Source organism: Ursus arctos, unplaced genomic scaffold (assembly GCF_023065955.2).
Source record: "Ursus arctos isolate Adak ecotype North America unplaced genomic scaffold, UrsArc2.0 scaffold_17, whole genome shotgun sequence".
NCBI classification, from domain to species: Eukaryota; Metazoa; Chordata; class Mammalia; order Carnivora; family Ursidae; genus Ursus; species Ursus arctos.
In genome coordinates, this window is record NW_026622841.1 from 17832321 (window position 1) to 17858195 (window position 25875).

A 25875-nucleotide genomic window follows, 5' to 3' on the forward strand; every position below is an offset into this window, starting at 1 on the left:
AAATAAATAAATAAATAAATAAACTGTCATGTGAATAGGAAAAATAGTTTAAATATAAAATCCTAAAATACCTTAGTGTTTATATGGTATGTTCTTTTCTCTACCCTACCCCATATATAAAAAAATATGGTTGAAATTTAAGTTAAAATGTCAATTCTTTTTCTCCAACTGTATATAGTTCAAAAAGACTATTTCTAACATATGGGGCTTATCTGTATGTTATCAAAGCATGTGTGGTTTCTAGTTGACTATATGTTTCTCCTTTAAAGTTTGGTAAACTGTGACTATTCCAGAAAAGCAACGGGCTTTTTGTAATTCATTAACATCCTTCCGTCATGGTAGAGCGACTGCCCGCTTCCAGCAGCGGGGGCCAGCACAGTTGTGCTGTTCTCTTTCAGAGTAAAGGCCCTGCAACATGAACTGGGAGAAGAGAACCACAATCAGACCATAACGTACAGAACGGAGTCTAGCCTCCTAAAAGCACAAGGATTTTTCTGTTTTTTTACGAAGTAGGATTTTCTACTGTTTGTAAATTCTATCCATATATACATAACCATGGTGACCTAAAAAGTGATGGATTTATAAAAAACATAATACTGCATGTTTCTATTTTTCTCACAGTTAGCTAGGGATGGATGGCTCTAATGGCTCTATGATTTCAATGAAGAGCACCTGCATTTTCTATTAAACAGTCCAACATGAATGAGCAACCCATAATCATTAATTTAAAAAATTCCTCAGAGAGTCTAGCTGTGGCTCCCGGGTCACATAAAGGGTGGCATGACTATACAGGTGTGGAAGAAGCAAAATGGGAGTTGGGATACTCGGGTGATACTTTCAGCTCTCCCAGTTCTGGTGAGATCTCAGGCAAGTTGTATCATTCTCTTAACCTTGTTTTTATTGAATAGCATACTGAGAGCTCTGGATTGAATGCTGCTGAAGATTTTCATCTCTAAAATTCTTTGACTTAAATGTTTATTGAATGCAAATCATGTGACAGTGTTATGAATAAATATGGATAAATATATAATACATGGCCCGGGCCCCCAAGGAGCCTACTGGTATTTAAATAGGCTATAATTTCTAGAGGGTACAAAATTCTTGATGGAAATGATTTCATTCAGTATATTTTTAAAATATGAAAGTATGCTGAAAATTCTGAGTTGACTGCTTTTAAGTCCTATGAATAGGCTGTTTCACTTTTGGTATCTCTAGATCTTTCACTCTGGGGGTGTGAGATTGCACCGTGGTAGACGGCAGAGCTCGTGGGCTCGGCGAGACCTAGGTCTGAGCCGCACTGTTTTCACTGACAGTGTTTCTGTGAACAAGAGGCAGAACCTCTTTCAGATTTGTTTTATAATCTTCTATTATCATGTTTATAATCGTTTTATACCAATCCTCTTTTTAGCCCTAATTCTATTGCCCAGACATAACTGGGAAGGAACTTATGTTCAAGTTTTAGATGGGCGCTCCCCACAGCTTAAGTTCTGTAAGGAATAGATAAAATTAGTTAAAAACAATGTATGTTTTAAGGAGCTCGTCAGCATCTGTTGGGCATGCCTGTACCTTCCCACCTCTGTCCTTTTGTGTGGCCTTGTTCTTCTGCCTCTCCTCAAAATTATTCAAATGAGAGATGCAAATAAAACTCTTACTGGCATCCTTTCTGAGCACCCAGCTGTGATTCACCTCCCTGTCCTCTGAGCGTCCCTACCTTTTCCTCTCCCCCTCCGCTTTGCATCATGGTTACCCCCGGGGAGAAGATCTTGTCCTTCCTTCAGACTGCAAGTGCCTTGGAGACAGGATTTGTGTTTGATGCAACTTTGTAACTGCATACAACACCCAACAGTGTTCCTTCCATATATATTAACTACTCAGTAAAAGCTTGCTTAGTTAACAAACATAATTTAAAATTTGGTAAAATAGCTGAAAACATTAGAAAATAATTGGTGTTATTTTGATTTCAAAGACGTAAAATTCTCAGTCCTATTTCTAAAATAAAGGCATTTTAATTCTGGAAAAATGCCCTATCAATTGAGCCATCTACAGTTTCTCAGGAGACCTCTCAGGAATCATCTCTGACAGAGGATGTCAATATATGGGGGAGAGAGAGGAAGAAAGAAACTCTTCTATCATATGTGTTCTCCAGAACCAGAGAGCAGCCTGAGCTGGCTGCCCCCGTCAATCCCCTCCCTCATAAACTCATAAGAATGGGAATAAAGAGGGAAGCACTGGGTATGTTTTTGCTTTTTCAGTTAACATGAACTGAAACTTTAAAAAGCACAAGCCTAACATAAAAGCTTCTTCATAAAGCAAGCTTAACATGGCAGTGAGAAGTGAGGTGGCCGAGCACTGTTACGGTGCACAGAGTCAATCAGGCCAGAGGGGTGGCCCAGCATGCAGGCATCATGAGGGGAAGCGGCACACGTCCCTGCTCGGTTTTGCCCCATCTCAGTCCTTCTGCAGCCTGTACCAAGTGTGCCATGGATGTAACAGGCCATTTTCAATCTAAATCTTGTTATAGATTAATAAGCAAACATTTTCTTGCTTATTATGCAATTTATCATGATGAAAATTACATTGGACTCCTCAAGGCTACATGCTGATACATTCATTTATTTAGAGCTGTGTATAGAGTGTTAAACGAATCTTCGTGACAGAAAAGGATGTAATAGCAAGATTTAAATTACCTACTGAAGAACTAAAGTATTTGTGTCTGTGGACATACTACATGTAGATAAAACACAGTGTATCTTTATGTTTGCTGATATAAGCTTCATGTAAATGGATTTAAAAACAAAATAAAACAAAATATTAAATACTACGCCTAAAATAAAGCCCATCACTTCTCCCAAGCAACAAAACAAGACTGTATACTCTTGAAATTGTGTTTAGATCAGCTTTGAAAACAGGCTATAAAATTAGGTCAGCACAAAATTGGAAGGTATACAGGGAAGCTGCAGCCAATGGGAGGGCAAAGGGTTGGAAATATGTTCTGGGCTTTGCACAAAGGCCACCTGCCTCTTACTATTGCTTCAAATTCATGAGCTCAGTTCCCTCCTAATTCTTAAAGTCAGTCAAGAACCTTCATGTCTCCTGTATCCAAAAACTACCCTGGCTGCCATTATGTCAAACTATTCATTCTAGAACCAAGCAGCTCTTGATCTGTTGAACACTAAAACAATGACAATGGCATCACCACCCTTACTACTACCATATAGGGAACATCCATTCAATCTTTTAATATGTGCTAAGTACTCTTCTAAGCACTTTGCAAACAGAAACACATTTAATATCAACCTTATGAGGTAGGTGTTTAATTAGCCCCAACTTGTAGACAGAACTGTGAGGTAAGAGATGAAGTGATTTGCTGAAGAGCATACAGCTAGGGAGAGATACAGATGTAATGTTTAGGAAGTGTGGCAGTATGATAGGAGGTGGTGGCGGGACAGCTGCCTAAACTGAAAATGAATACTGTCTCCTACCAATCCATCTTGGGACTTTGGGCTGGGAATGCCCAATCTGTAGACAAAGCCACACCATCTCAGTCTAGCCTTTTAATAGCTACTTTGATCTCCACTTCCTGAGCCTAGAGCAATGATGGATCATAAGGGAACTGTGGGAGATGAGAAAGACAACCATGAAGAAAAGTGCAGAGAATTCTAATTTTTTCCAAGGTCAACAGAGAGATCAGAATGAAATGCCATTCATTGCGAAAATCAAAGAGGTGATAACATTGACATTAAGGGAGGCATCATGAACCAGTTCAAGGATTCCTACCACTAGGAATTCACGACCATGAGGATGGCTATACTAAAAAAAAACAAAAACAGGGGTGCCTGGGTGGCTCAGTTGGTTAAATGCCTGACTATTGGTTTTGGCTCAGGTCATGATCTCAGGGTCGTGGGATTGAGCCCTGTGTTGAGCCCCACCTCAGGCTCTGCGCTCACCAAAGAGTCTGCTTGTCCCTCTTCCTCTGCTCCTTCCCCTGTTCTCTCTTTCTCTAAAATATATAAAATCTTAAATAAAATAAAATAAAAAACAAGAACAAAAACCTTCCTCCAAGAATTAGGAGGCTGAGTTCTCAAGTCAACATGAACCTCTATTACCATGCCCAATCCCTTTCCCATCACTCCTGGCCGCTTGGCCACCAAGGGCTTCCCATTTATTTCACTGCAGCAGCTCCCTCAACTCATCTGCCTTTCCCTCTACTCTCCTTATTGCTTCCCTGGATCTCTGCAACCTCCTACAGCTGGTCCTTGACTGTGCAAGTGAAACCTCAAGAAAGTGGATTTAAAAATTACTGTGAGTGTGAAGGAATAATTCCCCAAACTATTTGGCCATGTATTCTAACAGTATAACATTTTTGAGAAAATATATACATAATTTTCCTTAGAAGTGATACGTTTAAACTATTATTTGATAATAATATGTCAAGGCACAATGTCACAGATCAGTCATTCACTGGCTCAATGCTAAATCCCATGTGTGCCCAAATTGCAGAAATATACTTCCCTTTCCTTTTCTATATCCAAAATTGCATATATTGAGATATTCATCAATTTTTTTTGGTATATTAAAAACACACAATCTATCAAGGGCAATCAATCACCTCAAACAAAAGTAAACAAATCACCAACTGAAAAAACACAAATGAAAACCCCACAAATTAACCGGAATTGAGCACATACTTGGCAAGCTGTTTCTCAGCATCAGCACAGAGTTCGAGAAGCCCCATGAGGACCGCAGACACGTCCATATAAGGCTCCCAGACTGTGAAACCACGTCCAATGAGATCAATGGCTGTTCTTCGGATCGTACTGTGTGGAGGAAGTTTGGGGCTTGGGGGCTGCAGCAGAAGAAATGTCAGTGCCTTACCTAAAATTACAAAATAAAAGGCAGAGAAATAAAGTAATTTTACTTTTGTGATGTTTTCTTTAAAGATATTTTCAAAGTATAAACCACTTTTTTTTTTAACTAAAAAGGGGTTTTGAACAATAAGTAAAAGATCTCAAATTTACTGTTTGCTCAGCCACATGTTTTAAAGAGATAAGTTAGGCTACAATATTTTATACCATATTCTAAAATGTTTTAATGTCATAAGAATTATGTATAAATAAGCATATGTAATTTCAAAACATATCAGTCATCCTAACTTCCAAACAAGGTTTCTCCCTACTCAGCATTCTGCGAAACAGAAATGGTTTCAAATAATGTTATATGGTATTCATCTTTCCTCTGCACCTAACAGAGTTCATATGTCAAATACTTCCATCAGTAACACTTGTCATCACAGGTGATGTTTATCAGCAGGGATGAGGGATGAAGGCAGAGGTATAGTTTAAAGAAGCTTCCCCCACAAACATCTATGTGTCTCCATATTCTGCTATACTGATCCAGCACAATGATGTGACGAATGTGGTAAGTTCTTCACGCAGGTTTGGTAAAGAAATTAAAAGACAGATCGATATCACTTCTAAATCTGATGAAATGATCTCGATTTTAATTGACATGTATTTCTTTACGTTGAAGATAATGCTAACAGTTTATATACATAAGCCTAATGGCCGTTAAGCTGTAAAAGCGCATCTACTTCAAAAGGCATTTTGACGTTTAAAAAAGCAAATAGGGATGGTGAACAGCAAACTGCGATTTAGAAGAGGTCTTTGGTTTCTTGAGGGGAAGACACAAAACTGTTTACAAATCACAGAACAGTACAGCAGACTGGTTAAGGGGCACGCAGGTTTCAGATCTAAGACAGGGAAGTAACCACAGTTTCGTAACTTATTAGGGGGCAGGCTGAAGAAGGTACTCATGAGCTGCCGTCTCCTTGTCTGTAAAATGGGGAAGACGAGAGCTATCTCTCACACACAGCACGGGAGTGCTGGATCAGCTGGTGTTTGCCAAGTGTCCTGCCACGAGCCCAGCACCCGACTGGGCTCCACAAATGGCAGTCAGGGCTCATGACGAATAGCACGCTGAACCTGTCTGTTTTCAAAACTAAGAACATGGCATATCACCTCTAATTTAATGCATCCAACAGAAAAAAGCATTTACTCATTTTTATGTCCTAGCCAATTGTTAAATGAGAGCCCGGATAAGAGTCTGTGAACACACTTTGTTCGTGGTTCAGAACATCTTCTGCCACAGAACCCTTGAAGAATCTGTTGAAAACCATCAGTCTTTTCCCCAGGAAACTGCATACAATACATACACATATCCATCAAATTCTGCAAAAAAATTTCAAGGAGGCCGTGGTTCTTGGGTCAACAACTCCTGAAGTAAACTGAAAAGGTACATTTACATGGAAAGCCTCCTGGAGGAAACATTAACTGTGTTTCATGCAACTTTACATCTCCCTTACCACCAAGCACAGTGCTCTGCACACATTATGAACCTAAGATGGAAATATCTCTGCCTTTACCGCGTGTACATTCTAATGCCGCTCCCTGCTCCAGTTTGCCAGAACGAGATTTCCAAATGCCACTTTTCCCCACCACTTTTCTGTTATTCTTTCCTTCTAGGAAGGTGGAAGAGCTGCAGAGAAAGCCCCGCTGCTGCTCTCTGCAGACATCCTGGAGCTCAAGCAGCAACGGCTCCAATCTAGGGGACAGGGCTCTCTGAAGGTGTGTCCTTGGGAAGCAGTGTTGTGAAGGGGCAGTGAGGTTCCCATTAAATACAATGTTTTATAGCACTTCAATCATCATTTTCCTTAACTGCACTCCACTATTTCTGTATTCATTACAGGCAGGAGCATTATGGCAATACTAGGGACCTTGCTGATTTCTTGCAGCCTGTGTGTGGGAACTCTGGAGGCAGCTTCCTTACCACTCTGACAATTTTATCCTGAGAGCAAAAGTAAACCGTTAAGTGGCCGGTTTCTTGATGTTTTTCATCATTTTTCTGACAAAGTAGGAAGGACAGCAGAGGGGATGTGATCACTTCCCTTCCAAAGAAATGACAGGAAAGGAAGAATGAGTAAGCGTACTTCAAAAGACCCCTGGCCTTGCAGTGGTCCCCCCAGGGTATCTGGTGCTCTCCTGCAAAGTGTGATCTACCCTCACAGTGAGGGTGCCCAGCTCAGCAGGAAATGCAGGCTCCCTATAGCACCAACATCCCCTCTCTTAAATCACTTTCTATTTCATTCAATGATCTTATAAGTAAAATTCTTCTACAGCATTTCTCCTTCTTTAGTTCAGATCACAGTCTCTGGGTACCACAAAGCAAAGATCCCCACAGTTCTGGCCGGACACGTGGCACCAAGAGAAGCAGAGAGAAAAACGGCCTATTTAACACACACATTGTAAACCTCCTAAGTGGAGTCTGATTATCTTTCAGTGGTCTGTTTTGGATTATAAAGACAGAAGAATGTTAAAATGCCACACCTGGAATTTTAAGTGGTCTCTGACAACTTATTCCAAGCAAAACATGTAAATAAGAGAAGACGAAGTGGGTTTTCAAGTCAAACATTTTGATTTCCAGCTTGGTTGATTAATAAGATGCTTATGACTTCAATGCTACCAGGAAAAATGACCCTGATGTTTTGAAGGAATACTCTCGGATGCCTAAGGCTTCAAACTCCCTAATCATAGATTCTTCCTGGTGATATTAAGGAAGGACCCTTTAAGAAATGGTTGTTACGATAACAGAAACGGATAGGTAAATTTAAAATTCCCTTTTCAGCTTACGCTGTATTCTCTACTTCAGGGTTTATCTGACTTATGTTTCCATAAGACATTGCTGCTCTGCAGCATGGACCAAGGTGATAAAACAGCTAAAATTGAGATACCCATGGTATCTTCCCTTTTGATAGAAAAAGTTTTATGACAATTTTATGAATTTCATCTCTCAGAATGTTCCTTAAACCTTTGGTACCCAATAACAGTTGCATTTTAATCTGTGTAAAATGAAATCTAATTTTGTACAAAAATATGTATTTATTTTATGTAAATGCCCCACTGTTCCACAGTGCCTCACTGAGTAAGCAAGGCACAGAATGATGTTATTCTCTGCCATCATGATTGATTCCTTCTATAAAAGGCTCTCTAGTGGCAGTATTAAAAAGTTCAACAAGCTGGACTGACATTCATTCAAGGTTTTCCGCAATGTGGTCCCAACTATCTATCCAAAGATTCCTGTGGTAACTATTTACAGAGTGCTGCTATGCAATACTAAGTGCTGGAGAAACAAAAGGAAAGAAGACTTTCCCTCAAGAAAATGCACTCTAGTTCCAGAGACACTTGAGCAACAGGTCATGTGAATACATTCTGAATGGTGTTAGACTATTTAAAAGTACATGGTATCAAGACAGAACTTAATAGGGGCACTTAACCTCGTCTTAGAGGTGTAAGAAGGCTTCCAGGGAAAGGTGACCTCTATACCCCAACCTAAAGAAAACGTAGGAGTTAGCTACTCAAAGGAGAGGACTGTGGAAAGAATGTATTCCAGACAGGGAGAAGAGCATGTCTAAAGGCCAGAAAATGAGAGAGGAAAGTGGCCAGATCAAGGGATTACACATAGTTCAATATGTCTAGAAACTCTGTTGGGGAAAAAGGGAGAGGTTGAGGTGACGGGCAAGGGAGGAAAGAGGACAAAGTGGATGAAAGAGAACAATGAGACACGAGGCAGGACAGGTTATTACAGCCCAATCACAAAGGGTCTCATTTGCCATACTAGAAGTTTGTTTATTCTGGTGACAATGGGGAACCACTGAAAGTTTTAAGCAAGGGAGAGGTTTGATTAGATTTTCATTTTAGAAAGATCAATACTTGGGTTGTCTTGTGATTAGAAAGGGGTAAGACCTACTGCCTGTTTAATTTGGATCTACTCATTCCCAGCCAAATGGATTAATTAGAATCATAGAATTTTCAAACTGAAAGGACTTGAGAAAAATAGCATCCATTCCCGTGCTTCAGATGAGATAACTGAGAACTACAGAAGGCGAGTGCTTAGCTGCAGGCCTGGGGAAGAAGTACGGGCCTCTGTGGCCCAGGCTGTGTGTAATGGGGCCAGTACACAGGTCCGAACACAACTTGCATCTTTATGACCATGCTTTATTCCTGATGCTCTACCCAGCTATGGATTCAAAACTGTATCCTTTATGATCAATCTCCTCCTGAATGAAGGCATAATTTCAACTGCAGTTACTAGTGTCTCCTGCAAACAGAAGATTAAATAAAATATACGGTTCATCTTTTCTCACATAACGAGAAGGTTGCCATCATTGGTTCAACAGCTAAATATAACCATAATAAGATCCCTGCAATTGTCTTGGCTCTAACTTAGTTGCGTTGTGGTCACAAAATGGTCTACTGTACATCTAGAATTTCTCTATCTTCCTGCTTACCTTAGAATGAAATGCTTTTTAATACAGCAATTGCTATCCAAACATTTCACAAATAACAATATGGCATCTTTTGGCGTTTATTTCATTTTCTAAAGCTAATTTTATTTATTTTTATTTTATTACCTTTTCACATCTGCTAAATGAGTTCCCTAGGCCATATGAAATTTTTTGAAAATACTTTGTTTGGCATAAGGCTTAACACCATGCTTTATATTCAGTTATCACTTAATAAATGTTGCTCTGGCAAATACTGAGAATTACTTTACCCTGTGTGTGCCCACACAGTCAACAAAATTATGCACATATCAGAAATTTCCAAAAGTCTAGTACAAACCTATGCGGGCCCATGGGAAGTTTCCACGGCTCTATGGTGAAATGGCAAAGATAGAAACAATGTAGTAAGTCTCTTTCATAAAGCTAAATTTATTCAATTTAAAGGAGTGCTTATATTCTTACCACTTTTTTGGTGAATAAAAGATTTTTTTTAAAACGATGAAAATAAAGGGGTACCTGGGTAGCTCAGTCTCTTAAACCTCCAACTCTTGATTTCAGCTCAGGTCAAAATCTCAGATTGTGAGATCCAGCCCCATGTAGGGCTCTGCTCTCAGTGGGGAGTCTGCTTGAGATTCTCTCTCTCTCTCTCTCTCCCTCTGCCCCATCTCCCCCCGCTTCCACATGCCTGTGCTTTCACTCTAAAATAAGTAAACAAATATTTTTTTAAAAAATGATGAAGATAGTGCTATTTTTTAATGTCTGTAGTGAGCAAAATAAAAAATGTAAAACACTGTTACATACTCTCGGATTTTATTTTTGGAAATTTTACTGGCCCATGATATCTGAAGATTGGAAACCATTACCATTTGTAATAAATGTACTATCCTGAGGCACTACAGGGCACCTTCTCCCACTGTAAGTATCACAACTAAGATTTCTACTACAGGTCCCTGGCTCTTAACTGAGAATGCCAAGAGGCTCCTAATTCACTTTGTTACAGGATAGAATTCAGCATTACTCAAGCAACTCTGAGACCATATTCAAGGTCCATTTATTAAATTACTAGACTTTCTCACCCGCGAGATAGGTAAGTGATAGATACCGTGGTAGCTTCATGGTAGGAATCTACCATGTAACACACCACTACCACTACCACCATGTGTGTTTAGCCAAAAGTAGAAATGAACTACCAAAAATGTAGACATGATCGGAACAGTGGGAAACAAATCAAAATAAAACAAAACACTTTGAAAAGCAGAAAGCACTAAAATCCAGCACTGGATAAATCACAATTAACTTAGGCCCTCTGGCTGTTTGAATTCTGTTGTTGTACAGTCAAGACTAATAACAATAGCTCATATTTTAGTGCTATTTTATTCCAAGCTTTTTATCTCAAGCGTTTTTTTTGAAGTGTTCCAACTTTATTCTTACTGTTTTTTAAAAGTGCTACATAAGAGCAAAGCTGCAAGAAAATTATTTACACTTTGCTGTAACAGCAAAACACTAAAAATGAGAAAAGGATTGAGACAAAGATAGCAAAATAAAGCCTACGAGAGCACTGATTAAAGAGCTGACAGGATTCTACCATGACTAACTTGTTGCTTTGGCAAGAAGAATATTGTCCCATCATGAACTGACCAGTGACAAAACACCAATTTAAAACATTTTTGTACTATCTGACCAGTAACGACGACTAGCTCTTTCAAAAGATGAACATACAAGCCATCATGCGTGTGCGTGCACACATGTGCTATTCGCTAATAATGAATTTGTCTTCTGGGGCTTTTCTTTATCCTTATCACAAAGTGTAGATTCACTTAATGCACCCTACATTTACGGAATGCATATTCTATGAAAACACTTATATTAACTATAAAAAACCATAGTTATATATTTCTATAAGCACTAGGTATTATTTAAAGCATCATTTGATAATAAATAACACTTTTATGTTTTTATCTCACTTTTTCCCCCCACTTGCATTTCTAACGAGGGTAAAGACTAAACCTGATAGTAGTGGTGCCTTGAGTTCTCTAGTCTATTAAACTGCTTTTATTCACTCACTCACACACATACAGGGTCAACTGCCAGTTACATACACCAATACAACACTTTTAATACTAACAGGAACCTTGATTTTCATACACAGATCTTACTAACACGACATGTTCATGACACGAACATGAATCATGTAGTAGTGATTTTTACCCAGTGTCTATTTGTGCTGAAATAGCACTAAATAGGAAAGGATCACTTAAAAAGTTGTAAAATTGATATTTTTTCCCCAGCTTTCCATTTGTAATTTTTATTTCCTTTGGAGGGAGGCTAACTTTTCCCTCTCATGCTTCCCTTGATGTGTGAAGACCTCTTAGGAATCCTGTGGTTACCTCATAGGCAGATTCTAGAACGAGCTGTTACAAGCCCTCTAGCAACCAGTACACCCCGAATGAAGAAGGAAACAGCACTGGCTAACTGAAGGGACTGAAGGAAGGAAGTGTGGAAGGACTAAGCATAAGAAGGGGAAAGGGGACCTCCGTTATGGAGTGCTTCCTTGCTGCAGGCAAGGGAACCTGGATTTTATGGCATTGGCTGCCAGGAGGAGTTTTAAGAACTGGAAATTAAAAGAGAAGCCGGAGTCATGCCATATTTATCAAGGGAGAATGAAATTTGCTTACTGGAATTATTATAAAACCATAGCATTTCAGAGAATTTTTCAAAGATCCTTTAGAGGTCTTTCATAATTATTGTGGCTGTCCCACTGGTAGGTAATATACAAAACCATTTTCTTGAGCTCCAGTCCCTCCTAGGCCAGTCAGGCCAGTCAATGGACCTAGTTAGAAGAAACTTGTTCCTCTTACTTAAAAAATACCATGAATGAAGAAATGGCCACAAATCACCCTTGGCTCTGAATGGCAGAGGAGAAGAAAAAAGGTCATATTAAAAAAATGCATTAATTAATAGTTCAATTACAAGGAAATTCCTATGGGAGAACACATTATATGCACTTTAAACCAAATGAATTTATGATGATTTATGCCATTACAATGAGTGCAAAATGAATTAATAATGATTGGCCACTTATTTCAAAGTGTAACCAAGTGAAGGAAGCCTTTTCCCACTTGTTAATGTCCATCAAAGAACAAGGATGGCAGAGTGCCATCTGGAATTCTATTCCTTTGCTTTATACAGAAACTTGATTTAATTAAAAATAATTCCATCTAGTGTGTGTTATTCATGGATATGGACTAATTAACAAATACTTCTATAACTAAATGCCTTGTATTAATGCAGTTATTAAAAACTGTCAAACTGTTTACATCCTGCACTGCACAAAAACAAGTCATTTTTTAATAAAAAGCATAAAGTAACTGTTAAATTAGGAAACTAATTGAACAAAGATATTTAAAAACTCATTCATCTACTATCAGTTTTATCAAAACAGTCCTATTTCACGTAATTTGCTGTTTCTTGTCTTATAATCAGAAGACCCTATGGGGTGCCTGCGTGGCTTAGTCATTAAGCGTCTGCATTCGGCTCAGGGCGTGATCCCAGCATTTTGGGATCAAGCCCCACATTGGGCTCCTCCGCTGGGAGCCTGCTTCTTCCTCTCCCACCCCCCCTGCTTGTGTTCCCTCTCTCGCTGGCTGTCTCTGTCAAATAAATAAATAAATAAAATCTTTAAGAAAAAAAAAAAAAAAGAAAACTCTAAAATCCCAATGCTCCTTGATTGAAAGTACATTTTTTTCAGTTCAATTGACAAATTGTATTATACAATGAAATTTAAAATTACATTGGCTTTCAGTATTTGATCTACTTTGGACGGCAAACTAAAATTAGGGAGTCTTATTCTTCCTATAAACAAAAAGATATGACTTATTGCAGATAGCCTTTTTCTGCCTAAGGAATGTAAAGAGTGCTGATTTTTGGACAAAGCAATAAAGAAGCAAAATAATAGAAGCATATGTTTATGATATCAAAGAAGTAAAAATCTATTAGTCTAGGAAATCTTTAATTAAACGGTCCAAATACTTCTATGTCCTGTTCCCAAAAGGTGCAGGATGGTTAAACAGCGTGAATGAGTGGGTTGGCGGATGCAAAACACCAGAGCTTATGTTCTAGCTATAGCGCCTCCTAGCTGAGTGACCCTCTATTCAGTCCATATTTACTAGTGCTTGCTATGTTCCAGGCACTGTTCCAGGGTCAATAAAATCTGTGCTCTCACGGACCTTACATTCCAGTTGGGCCAGAAAGACCAAAAGAACAAATAGATATGTCAAGGAGTACTAAGTCCTGTGAAGAAAAATAAAGTAAGATAAAAGCCTAGAAAGTGAGAGAGAGGAAAGGACTCTGCAGAAGGTGACATTTGAACAAAGGCCCGAGTGAAATGAAAGAGAGGCATGTGGACATGTGTGGGAGAGGCATTCTAGGCTGAGGGGACAGCACAAAGGCCCTGTGGTAGGTAGGGATCCCTCAGGGCCAGCAGGAAGTCCAGAGTGGCTAGATGGCAGTGAACAAGGACAAGAGTGGAAGGACATGAAATCAGAGAGGCAGCCTTGGGATGGCTCACACAAGGCCTTTTCCCCGTGGGACCGTAAGTGTTATGAGAAACTCACGGAAGTCACTTGGAAGAGAGTGACATGACCTGCCGTCAACCAGAAAGTACCGGGGTGCTGTGTACAGAATAGACTGGGGTGAGTGGGGGAAAAGACTCCCATTAGGGACGCCAACTGGGAGGTTCTTAAAATGGTTCAAGAAAGAGATAATGACAGTGTGGACTAAAACAGTAGTGACATGGTTCTCATACTGTGTGGACACTGGATTTAAAAAAAAAATTTCAGAAGATAGAGCAGACAGGATTTATTGAGGGATTAGATATGAATATATGATGGGAAAGAGAAGTAACCAGGCATTTGGACATGAACAGCTATGTGAATGGTGGTGACACTAAAATGAGGAACAAGAGGAGAGAAGGAGGTTTTTTGTTTTTGAAGTGCGAGCAATAATCCAAACTTTCGTTGTAGGCACTTCCAATTTGAGATACATATCTGACATGTGAAAGTAGATTTCAGATAAGCCACTGGATGTATATGATTCTGGAGACTGGTGTGGAAACCAGGGCTGGAATTAAGAAGTTAGAAATCGTCCATGTACACATGCATTGAAGCCATGGGACCAGCGGCAATACCCGGCGAATGAGGGTAGGTACAGAGGAAAGAGGGGGAACACCAAGACTGAGTATAAGTGGCTAATGAGGTGGGAGAAACAGGAGAGGACGATGTCACAGTAACCCAGCAAAGGCGCAGGTTTCAACATAGCTGGAATTACGTGCTACCAAGAGACAGAGACAAGAGCTGAGAATTGTTTACTGGCTTTGGCAACATGGAAGTCACTGGTTATCTTATTGAAAGGGTTTCAGTAGAGTGAAAGTCAGAAAAGCCTGACTGAAGCGGATACAGGAAAAAGATGGTGGCTGAGAAAGCAGGGGAGGTAAACACTATCAGAGTATTTACTGCAGAATGTATACAATTATGCAGATTAGAGTATTTGTATTTTCCAGTGATTTCTTAATAACTGCTGATAATAATGCAGTGTTCACGTGACCTCCTATAGATACGGACAACGGATGAAACAGACACTAGGAGTGTCTAGTTAATGTGACATATTTCTCAATGTGTTCTATGCATAGCTTCTACAGCCTTCTCTGGACCTCATCACCTCCAGGAACCAACCAATCAGAGTGAGTCTCTGGCTTTCAAAGCAGAGCCTGGTCTTTCCAGAGATGAACCCCCCCCCCCAACACGGCAGCTTCATTCATGTCTGATTAGGAAAGTATCGTAATCCTTCCTGGTCATCTGTACACCATTAAACATCCTATGAGAGGGGCTCACCAGATGGATTACAGGATTCGGAAGATGCTGAGGCACCTCTCCAAAATAACGGACTTTAGTGCTCGATCATAGCCTTATGCTCGGTTATTTTACCCATTTGCTCTACTCTAGGGCTTTTAGAACTTAATTATTAAAAAATGCATGAAGTCTAAATAAATAAAATCTTTAAAAAAGGTGGGGGCGCTTGGGTGGCTCAGTGGGTTAAGCGTCTGCCTTAGGCTCAAGTCATGATCCCAGGGTCCTGGGATCAGTCCCACACTGGGGTGGGGGTGGGTGTGTGTGTGTGTGGCGGGGGGCGGGGGGGGGGGGGGGGAATCCCTGCTCAGCAGGGAGTCTGCTTCTCCTCTGCCTGCCCTTCCCCTGTTTGTGTGCACTCTCTCTCTGTCAAATAAATAAAATCTTCAAAAATATAAAATAAAAAATACATGAAACCAAAACAATGACATTTTCCCAAAAATACCATTAATGTAACCAAAAGTACGGCAAAAAAAACTGAACTGCTTCATGATAATTTCATAACTGCATACACTTTTTAAATAATTCACACAGACTAAGTAAGTTAGCATAATCTCAAAGTAATTTGATAAGTAGTCTAGTGGAGATGAAAATCATATGCACAATGAGTTGATCTCTTTTCTAATAACCACAGTAAAACATTCACCTGGAACAAGGAGCTGCTGAATGTTAACCCTTCCCAGATAGATCATCAGAGATGAGAAACAGTTGCCCTTAGCGGACACTAAATATTAAGCAAACTGTGAGATGAAGACTAGAGTAGCCCTAGGAGAAATAAATTCAGAATCGCTTTACATGGGAGCAAATAAACAAATGCCAACATTCTCAGTGCAAGCACTCTAAATGTTTCCTTTCTACACATTTATTTTATTGAAGTTGAGTAAGGGAAGAAAAAAAAAAGATGAGCAAACAAAAGTCACTCTGCTGCCCGTTTCTCAGTCTGGACATCTTTGTTTAAGCTTTGACTTGGCTTAAATGAACGAATTAATATTGACAAAAACATCAACTAAGCTAATGAGTTGTTAGTTAAGGCAATAAACATGTCACATTAGAGTCAGCGCAGTAAAGAGGTAATTAGCCCTGGAAAAGCCCTGCTGATTGGAGCTGTTGAGATCTTCTGCTCTTAACCTTTGAGTCCATTATCCAGCCTAGGAGTGGTGGCTATGTGAATGGGAACTCGCGAGTAAACAGCAGGGGGCTGGAGCAGCTAGACCTGTGTCCGAATTCTGGGATGAAAGGGGCGCTACCAGGCTTACAAGACAGCCATCAACAAAGCTCTGTGCCCTTTGAGGAATAGATATTAATGTCCAACAGGGAAAGCAAATATATTTCCAAAGAAATATTTGTGGGCATATATATTTTTTAACAAAAAAATACTTAGCAATATATCAAGTAACATGCAATGAGACAAAGGAAAAGTCACTCTAATCACAAAATACTCTCCCATCTGCAAATAAGGATGCCCTGACCCTTTCAAGATAAAGCACAAGATACTATGGTATGATGAATTCCTAAGCTATAAAAGCAACCAAGATCACAATTAAAAATCATAGCTAATAATTCACATTCATTTAAGACAAAAAAACATGCTATTATACTTCTATAATACCTATGTTTACATGAATAATACCTATGTTTACATGAAAATTGTCCTTCAGAGCAGTTTGCTCTGTAAGACCTTTTGTGATTTTGTTTTTGTTTTAACTTCTCACTAATTTTACTGATTTGGCTTTGGGACAACATTAGCATTTCAAAGTCTAGGCTGAAAAAGAAATTAGATTCTTATAGAAAAATCACAAATAGGAGGACAGAACCCACACAGGAGTTAAAACAGAACATATATTAATAAAATGTCCATTCTCTCAATTAGTGGATCATATGTGAAATAAAAAGCAAAAGACCATATTGGAGAGCACAATGTGAACTTGCATAATCTTCATAATAACTTCCAAAAAACTTGTCAAACGGGCTAAGTTTTGACATTGCATCTAATATTATATATGCATATAAATGTATTAACTGATACTAGTATATGCATAGAAATAGGTTAGGTTGAGACCATATTATCAGGAAATACATATTTTTCCTTTGGAAACTTGTCTTCCGAGTTTAAAAGCAAACATACACATTCAAGATAAATACTACACTGCCATTCATTTTGCATACTTTAATAAGTTTATGCTATTTGCTTTCACAGAAGAAGAAAATGTTCCATCCTAATTCTGTTATTATGTAAGTGTGATGGTACAGTGGTTAGATATGCAGTTCCTTGCCACTACTGCCGTGTGTGTATGTGCAGTATGTGTCTGGGTGTTAGAGGAGGAGAGACATGGGACATTTACTATACAGTAAATCAATATGTCCTCTCCTTTCTCAGGCTGAGTAATTTCGAAAGGGACAGGAAGCAATTAGCTTCCTCATACCTTATTGGGCAGTGTATGGTTTTAATATTTTCCCCCCTCAATACAGCTTTCTACTGAATTTGCAAAACAGCTGTATAATACATGGCTTAATTTTCCTTAGTTAATTCCTTTACATAATTAAATTTAGATTGAAAAGCACTATAAACCAGTCTTCATTTTCAATGAAAGATGAACGAAGAAGTAATGTTGCAAACTAAATAAGAAATACTTTTTTTTTTTTGGTTATTTTATTGTCATTGACAGCTAAGTGTAACCTGAAAATATACACTACAGTATTTATTTCTTCTATTATACAAAGAACATATACAAACGTCCAAATACTTCTAAATTGTCTAGGAGCAATAAAGAAAAATAAGGTTGTCAAAATATTTTTAAGACTACACCCATACATTAAATCTACACCTGTAATTATTTATATAATTTCATATCTAAGCAGTGTATCATAGAACAATGGTGTTCAGTCTTTTTTTTTTTTTTATCCCAACATACTTGCAGAATATGACATATTACCAAACCATTTCTTACTCTGATGGAATGGGGGTAGCAAAATCGGAGGGAAGCAGAGTGCCATAAACATAATTTGAAAACGCCCTCCAGGTGATTCAGATGTGTTACCCCACTTCACACCTTGCCCTTCCCGCTTCCAGTCAGGAGGCCAAAGTCACCACCCCACCCCAGCCCCTACACCGTGCCGTGACTGAAAATCAATAGAGAGTAGTATAGAGCTATGAAGTATGATCTGAATTCTAATCCTAACCTGAGATAAAATGAGATGGAGAAAAGACCTATATCTTGAGTTGACAGGAATATTAAATGACAGAACAGGCATCATGCCTAAAACGGGGTAGGCTCTTGATAAATTCTTCTTCCTCCATCTTCCTGATCACAATTACACAAAAATTGTTAATTATTTTCCTCAATCACAGATATTTATTTGTATATTATTCTAAGACTTCTTTCTCCCTCTCCCTGTGTCCCTCCTCTCACTCCTCTTCTCCCTCTCTCAAATAAGTAAAATCTTTAAAAATTTTTTTAAAAAATATATGTATGTAATATCAAGCATTTTACCAGTCAGAAAAACCAATAAAATAGATGAATGAATGGAAGGAAAGTGGTAAGAAGGAAAATTATATTTGCTGCCTGGTGGGTGGCATGAGCTATTTTGAATGCTTTACCTACAGGATTTCATTTAATGCTGAAAATAGCCCTGGGAGGAATATATCAGCTTCAGTTTTGAAGATGAGGAAAACCGCTTCTCAGAAACCTTAAATAACTTATTCAAGATCACACTATGAATAATGCCAAAATAGGGTTACCTGACATGAAATCCTCTATTTTGTCCATTATATTTTATACAATAGTTATTTAAAAATAATAGGCTATGCTACATTCCAGACTTAAGATGATATCTGCAAATGATTTTACGTTTAATACTGCAAATGAAATACACCATATTATTTCTCGCCTGGTAATCCCAGAAACCATAAATTGGCTTCCTGATGATCGAGCAAGCACTGAATCATTTTAACATACATGGAAAGTGAAAAGCCAAACTGGCAGAGCCCCTCAAGGAATACTGAAATTGTTTATCTGAATAATCTGCATATATTAACACATAATAAGAAGACAGAGAAAAAGCAAACAAATATTCTAACACTGGTTTTCTAACCTTTTCCGTTAACGCTGGCCTAGTTAAACTGGGCTAGCAATGCTATTTTTCTTCCTCTCAAAATCTATAGAGGGTGAATCAAATGTGAAAGCAAGATCAATTCTGTTCTGAGACAGTAAATGAGCTTAAGATCAGACCTGTTTCAGTTTATAGAGAGAATCTAATTATGCTAGCTTAAATATATGTTCACAGAACTATATTACAGAGTCAGGAAAAAGAGAGAATACCCTCACTCGCCCCACTGACAAGCAAATTTCAGGGGCACTGATAGGGTTAAAAAAAAATCAGGCCCACAGACCACCATCCATAAAGCAAAAGCTATAGGGCAAAATACCTTCACCCATCATATTTTTATAAAAGTCAAGAGCTCAAATGGTCCAACTTCATTATGAAAGATCAGAAAACAGAGGCTCAGAGAGGTTGTGTGGCTTACTTTACAGTAAACAGCAAGTGCTATGGCCTGTCCAGAAGCCAAAGCTCCAGTCTCAAAAACCAGCATTCCCTCTACGGTAACACAAGGTCTCCCTAACAAATGAGGTTCAAAATGATCGTCACCGTAACTGCATCAATCACAACAATATCTCAGCGCCAGGCACACTGTCTGGCACTGAGGAAGCATTAAAAATATTTGTGGAATGAATGAACGGACTTGATTCACACTCTACCCTCCACTTTTTAACCACCTTTCAAGGTCTCGGTTAAGTTTCCCGTTATTTACCAAGCTTTGCTGGTTGCTCCCAACTCCCGTGTCCCCAAGTTTCTGGAGCACATTTTGTTCATACCATTCCAAGAAATACTAGACTTAGTAAGCTCAGAATTAGATGAGACTTTAAAGATGGTCTGGCCCAGAGGTGTCCAATCCTGGCATTTAGGATCACCTGATGAGCTTAATGAAAACCCAAATTCGTGGCTTCACGGAGCCCTACAGAGTCAGAAGACAGTCACTCCCCTGCAGGGCAGCCACCGCCACTGTGAGACCTCTTGTTTATTATGTAAAATTTCAAACATACACAAGAAGAGTATAGTAAACCTTGTTGTAACCAACATCCAGCTTCCAGTTTTAAAGTCCTGGCTAATCTTGTTTGCATCTATACCCTCACTCACTCTCCCCAGCACCCTGAATTACTTCGTAGTAAATCTCATCTACAAATTCTTCAGTATATATGTCTAAAAGACTGGGACTTATAATAAACATAATCACAATACTATTACCACACCTAAACAAAATTGTCAGTAATTTCATATCATCAAATAGCCAATCAGCTTTCACATTTTATTAATTTTCTTTCTGTTGCCCTAACTCTCTCTTCCCTCTCTCTCACCTTCTTCCTTTGTCTCTACAATCATAATCCAAGGACAACTCTAAATCTCAATCTGGGGCGCCTGGGTGGCTCAGCTGGTTAAGCGTCTGACTCTTGATTTCGGCTCAGGTTATGTTCTCAGGATTGTGAGATGGAGCCCTGTGCGCCCCTACCCATCCCCTTGAGTGCATGCACACCCACTCTCTCGCTCTTCCACCCCCCCAAAAAAATTCAGTCTATAGGTTGGCCCCCCAAGCCCTGCTTTTCTGGAAGAAATCAGTTCTTTTGTCCCACAGAGTTTTCTAAAATCTGGATCATGCTGATTATTCCTTTATTCCTATATTCTTCTGACCTCTGTATGTCCTATAAACTGGTGGAACAGATTCAGGTTTGAATTTTTATTTTTACTATTTCTTAGATGTTGTTACATACTTCCATCCAGAAGTATGTGAGGTCTGGCTGTCTCTTTTTGGGGGTCATTAGGAGTGATTGTTCAGGTTCATTAATTGATCAGGGTGGCAAAGTGGTGATACCCCTCCTTCATGTATTGGCTAGAACACCGTTATAAAGAGGAATATTCGCTCATCAACCATTTGATTATGCTGAGTTACATTTGTACAGAACACAAAGGATAAATGTTTACTTCCCTTTATTTACCAATTTTCAAAATTACAAGTTAATTCTCTTGCATCACTCAAAAGTGACATTGAAGTTTATGTGATTTTACTCCCCCAGGATCATTTTGAACTCTTGAATCCAAATAAATGTATGTGTTTCTCTGTTTCAATCCACTGCTGTTATTTGTGTTGCTTTTTCCCCTCTGTTTATGGTATCTTATATAAATATATACAGAAATTGCTCTTGGATCTTGAATCATGTGTACAGAGTACTTCCACATCAGACTAGCTTTCTGTGAGCACTCGTATGATTTTACAACAAATATAGATAAAATCTCAAGTAGTATCATTACCACTAAATACAAAATAGATTGCATGTCTTAAATTCTTAAGTTCTTAAGGCACTAACATTTGTATTTTTAAATCCATCAAAATAAAAGTAATTAGAAACAAAACAGAAATCCTAATATCACCTCCTAAAAATTATCTATAATCAAAAAGGGAATTAATACAACATAGGAGTTTCTCAGTTGTTTTATATATTTCTTAGATTTTAGGCTTAGTTTTAACACCCAGTCTTTTTCATCAAAGTTCTCCCTTCTACATATTCTCTAAGCCATACTTATCTTTCAGTATCTGTGAGATATCTACATACTCCCTTACCCTACTTGCAATAGCTTCATGCCAATTTTCTTTTTCTTTTTTTTTTTTTTTAGATTTTATTTATTTATTTGTCAGAGAGAGAGAGAGAGAGAGGGAGAGAATGAGCAGCAGGGAGGAGCAGAGGGAGAGGGAGTAGCAGGCTCCCTGCTGAGCAAGGAGCCCCATGTGGGACTTGATCCCACGACCTTGGGATCATGACCCAAGCCAAAGGCAGATGCTTAACTGACTGAGCCACCCAGACGCCCCTCGTGCCAATTTTCTGCACTCAGAATATTTGCCCTAATACTTACTTCAACCTGCTTCATCCCTTCCAATCTTCTCAATGTTCTATAAAACAAGTTAAACATTTTTTTAATGACCACACCACAAAGATTCTGGCATTTCAAGAGAAAAAGCCAAAGAAAAGGATATTTGAAAATAAGGTTTCCTCAGTATGATAATGCATTTAAACATGAATTTCCACAGTCACTTAATAATTATAATTGCGAGCGAAAGACTCTGCATACTGGATTCCTTTCTCTCAGTAATGAACTTAACTTGGTTTCCACATGTGGAAGGCAGGAATAACTGCCAATCTCTAATTTCCACATGGGTGTGTTTTGTGAAAATATGATAATGTCCCGTGTAAAATCATCTGAGTATCCTGGAATCAAAAGGCCATGAAAAACACATAATTGCCCCAAAAGTTAGGCTAATGTTGTTACCAAGTCTGGAAGTGATTAAGGGCAAAACACTTCTAATTAATAGCTTCATTAACAGCTGAGGTTCTGAAAAATAACACTGCATTAAAAATTAGTCTTTGCATTTTCATATTCAAGTTAAAAGAGTTCTACAAATTTATCAACCCATTAACTATAAACATTGCATTAGCTGCACATTAAATGGAAAACTGTGAATCATTACGAAGGAGCTCTCCGGATGGCTCACTATAATTTAAATATACTGTGGACCATGGTAAAATTGAATCAGACTAGGTCCCAATCAAAAATTTTAAATAAATGACTTCCTGGATAATAAGAAAACGTGACTGCTTATCGCCAGTGAGATGGCAGCAGGGCCTACCACTGTCTGTAGCGTTTTTTTTGAAGCTGACAGAAGAACCCAAAAGCCAACTTCTACTAAAAATCGCAAAACAAGGGGCACCTGGGTGGCTCAGTCGTCTGCCCTGGGCTCAAGTCATGATCCCAGGGTCCTGGGATCTGCCTGCACCACAAGTACCCTGCTCAGCGGGGAGTCTGCTTCTCAGTCTTCCTCTGTGCCTTCCCCTACTTGTTCTCTCCCCCGCCCCCACAGTGTGTGCACACGTGTTCTCGCTCTCAAAAAGATCTTTTAAGAAAATGGAAAAATATGTCAACTGGTCACTGTTTTATTACTGGCCATTCCAATATGGCTATTTACTAGCCATAGCTCAACTCTCAAAATACATCTTACCACAAGAATGAAGATTATTAAAAATATCAAACTAGTTCCAATTTCATTCATAGAACTAAAAGACCTCAGTGACTCTCATTATTAGAAAATATCAGGAGATAAAAGCGGGCCAGTAGAAAATGCACAACCTCAAAAGTGGATAAGGTACTTTCCAATAGCATCTTTTCAGGCAAGGCCGTCGCGAACTATACAGCACAAGTGCCACCGACGCACTAACATACAATACCACCAAAGGGCAGTCACCTTGATATTTAAAAGTCAGAAAGGCAGCAAAGAGTATAGAAATAAAAATCTGCTGGGAGGTGTGTCAAGAAGGCAGCCACGTAAGCAAATCTGAAATAACTTATGTGCAAGGGTTTACATAATCCTAGATGTAAGACACATTGTCCAGAGACTGGAAAATCTGTTGGCCAAAATATTTTCTGCCAATTACAGTGATGAGGATGAGACTTCACTTCTGCCACCATGGTACAGGACTGTCACAAATTACTCGTTATCTGTATTTTCCTTAACATCGATTCTGTCTCTTGTCCAGTTGTTAACTTGGGTTCTAGCTTATACAATTTCCTCTGCTAACTTGGTGCTCCTCTATATCATGGCAGAACTTCAGTATTAGGTTGAACCACATGAAATTGCCAACATTCTCCCTTCTTTGACTTCAAAGAAGTCAATTTCAAAGAACGGCAGTTTCATGTGATACAAGCTAACACTTGATACTTCGCAGACCTCACTCTCACTACACCAGCAACACATGCATTTAAAGAGAATAATCAAATGAGGCTTCCATTTGTGTGCGCTTCTGTGACTATATATAAGACTTAAGGGCGCATTAAACGTGAAAGGCAGTAACTTTTCACGCTTTCACATCCATCAAAAAAGCACGTTATGTAAATATACATACATATATATATCTCCTATATATAAATGTCCACGAAGGCAAATTCTACTTTGCAGTTTCCCGAATTAACTTGATTGACAACCTATAGGTTCAGCATAATGATTTCTGGGCAATGAAAACAGCTTGAATGACATCCTGCATGTACCCATATAATACTGCTGTACTGGAGGAGTGGTCGCATCAATATTTTAGGACTCGTGCTACCGCCCAGAAGTCTTCTCTTCCCAGAAGCAGTGTGGCCTGCTCCACTCAAGCCAACTGCCATGCAAGGCTGAGTCACGGAACCGACACTGGAGACGTTCTCAGCAGACTGTTCTGTAACGTGACGGCTAGTCAGACAAAGTAGAATTTTAAATGTGCTTGGGCTTAATACATTACCTTCTCTTGGCCCGAAATTCTTTTTTAGTGCTTAAAAGTCTGAAGAATTCTCCATCTGCCAATAGTGTTCTCCCTTTAAGCTGTTCAACACGAAAACACTAGTAACTCCCCTTCTTGCCATTTTTATTTTTTTGTAACTCACAGAATGCTGTCCCAGCGAACAGACAACTGCAGCTAAAATGGATGGCACTGCAACATTTTACAACATATAATGGGGCTGGGCTGCCTTTTCTGTTTTGGAGAAAATACATTGTAATGTCCACTGGGTCTGAGGATAAGAGATTATAGGACCCATGTCTTCAGTCTGATAAAGTAGCTAGTAGCAAGCCCAGAAATCCATAGCAATTAAAAGGCAAATAAAAGTTAAATATAGAATTTGTACATCTATTGTACATTATAATCAAAGATCTGATCTTGTTAGCAAATCATTAATTATTCCTTATCACTAACATCCTCTGCAATTGTAGGTAAGTGATGGTACATTACTAGGCCATTGAAATGCAAATTTGGGGGCAATGGTTACCAACCATCATTTATTTATCTGTAAATGCAAAATGGATTTAGTGGTGCTGACCACCCACAGGCCGGGCTCAGGTTTTAGAGGCCTGGTCTAGCTCTCTGCTTCAAACCTACTCTTTCCAAAGCTACAGGACTATACTCCCTAGACATCCATACAGCAATGATACGGCTCTTCCTCAGAAGAAGAAACAAAAGAGAGAACAATTTCCTTGTTGGTCTCACAGAACTTATAAAATGAAACTCCTCAGTTTTGACTGAGGAGACTGTATCTCTTAGAATTATAATGTTACATGATTACTTCTGGGCCAGTTTTCAATTTGTAGTAGCTCAGCTAAAAATCCATTGTTTCCCCCCACTGCTTCGTAATACTAGAGCTGGACTCTGTAAATACCTCTTTTGGCAGCTAGTGGAAAATGTTAAGCTTCGCCAGTGGAGGTCCAAGTGAAAATGGCAGACTGCTCCTACAGACCAGCTTAGGTCAGCTCCTGCCCTCCAGCAAGGCTGCTTCAGCACAGGGCCGCCCCCAGCCCTCCAGCAAGGTCAGGACCAGCTCCAGCTGCCCTTGCCCCTGGCCCTGAGGCAACAGCAGGCCACTTCCAGCCAGGCCCATTGCCAAGTTTCTCCACCTCTCTTAGGTTGGTGCTTCCCTCTTTGTGGAAGTCTAATCTTGGAGGAGAGTGCTTAGTTCTTTTATTATCTCTTTTACCTCACCGGAGACTAGGTAGTAGCGGCTATC

The 25875-nt window shown here is 39.1% G+C and overlaps 1 protein-coding gene across 3 annotated transcripts in view; it reads right to left on the reverse strand.

Annotated features, from left to right (window-relative positions):
* WDR7 (WD repeat domain 7) overlaps window positions 1-25875 on the reverse strand; it is a 347769-nt gene that overhangs the window by 99389 nt on the left and 222505 nt on the right. For all 3 annotated transcript variants that reach the window (XM_026496379.4, XM_057313055.1, XM_057313056.1), the window contains one exon: window positions 4689-4875. In XM_026496379.4, the coding sequence (XP_026352164.1) occupies window positions 4689-4875 (187 nt within the window). The remainder of the gene's footprint in view (window positions 1-4688; window positions 4876-25875) is intronic.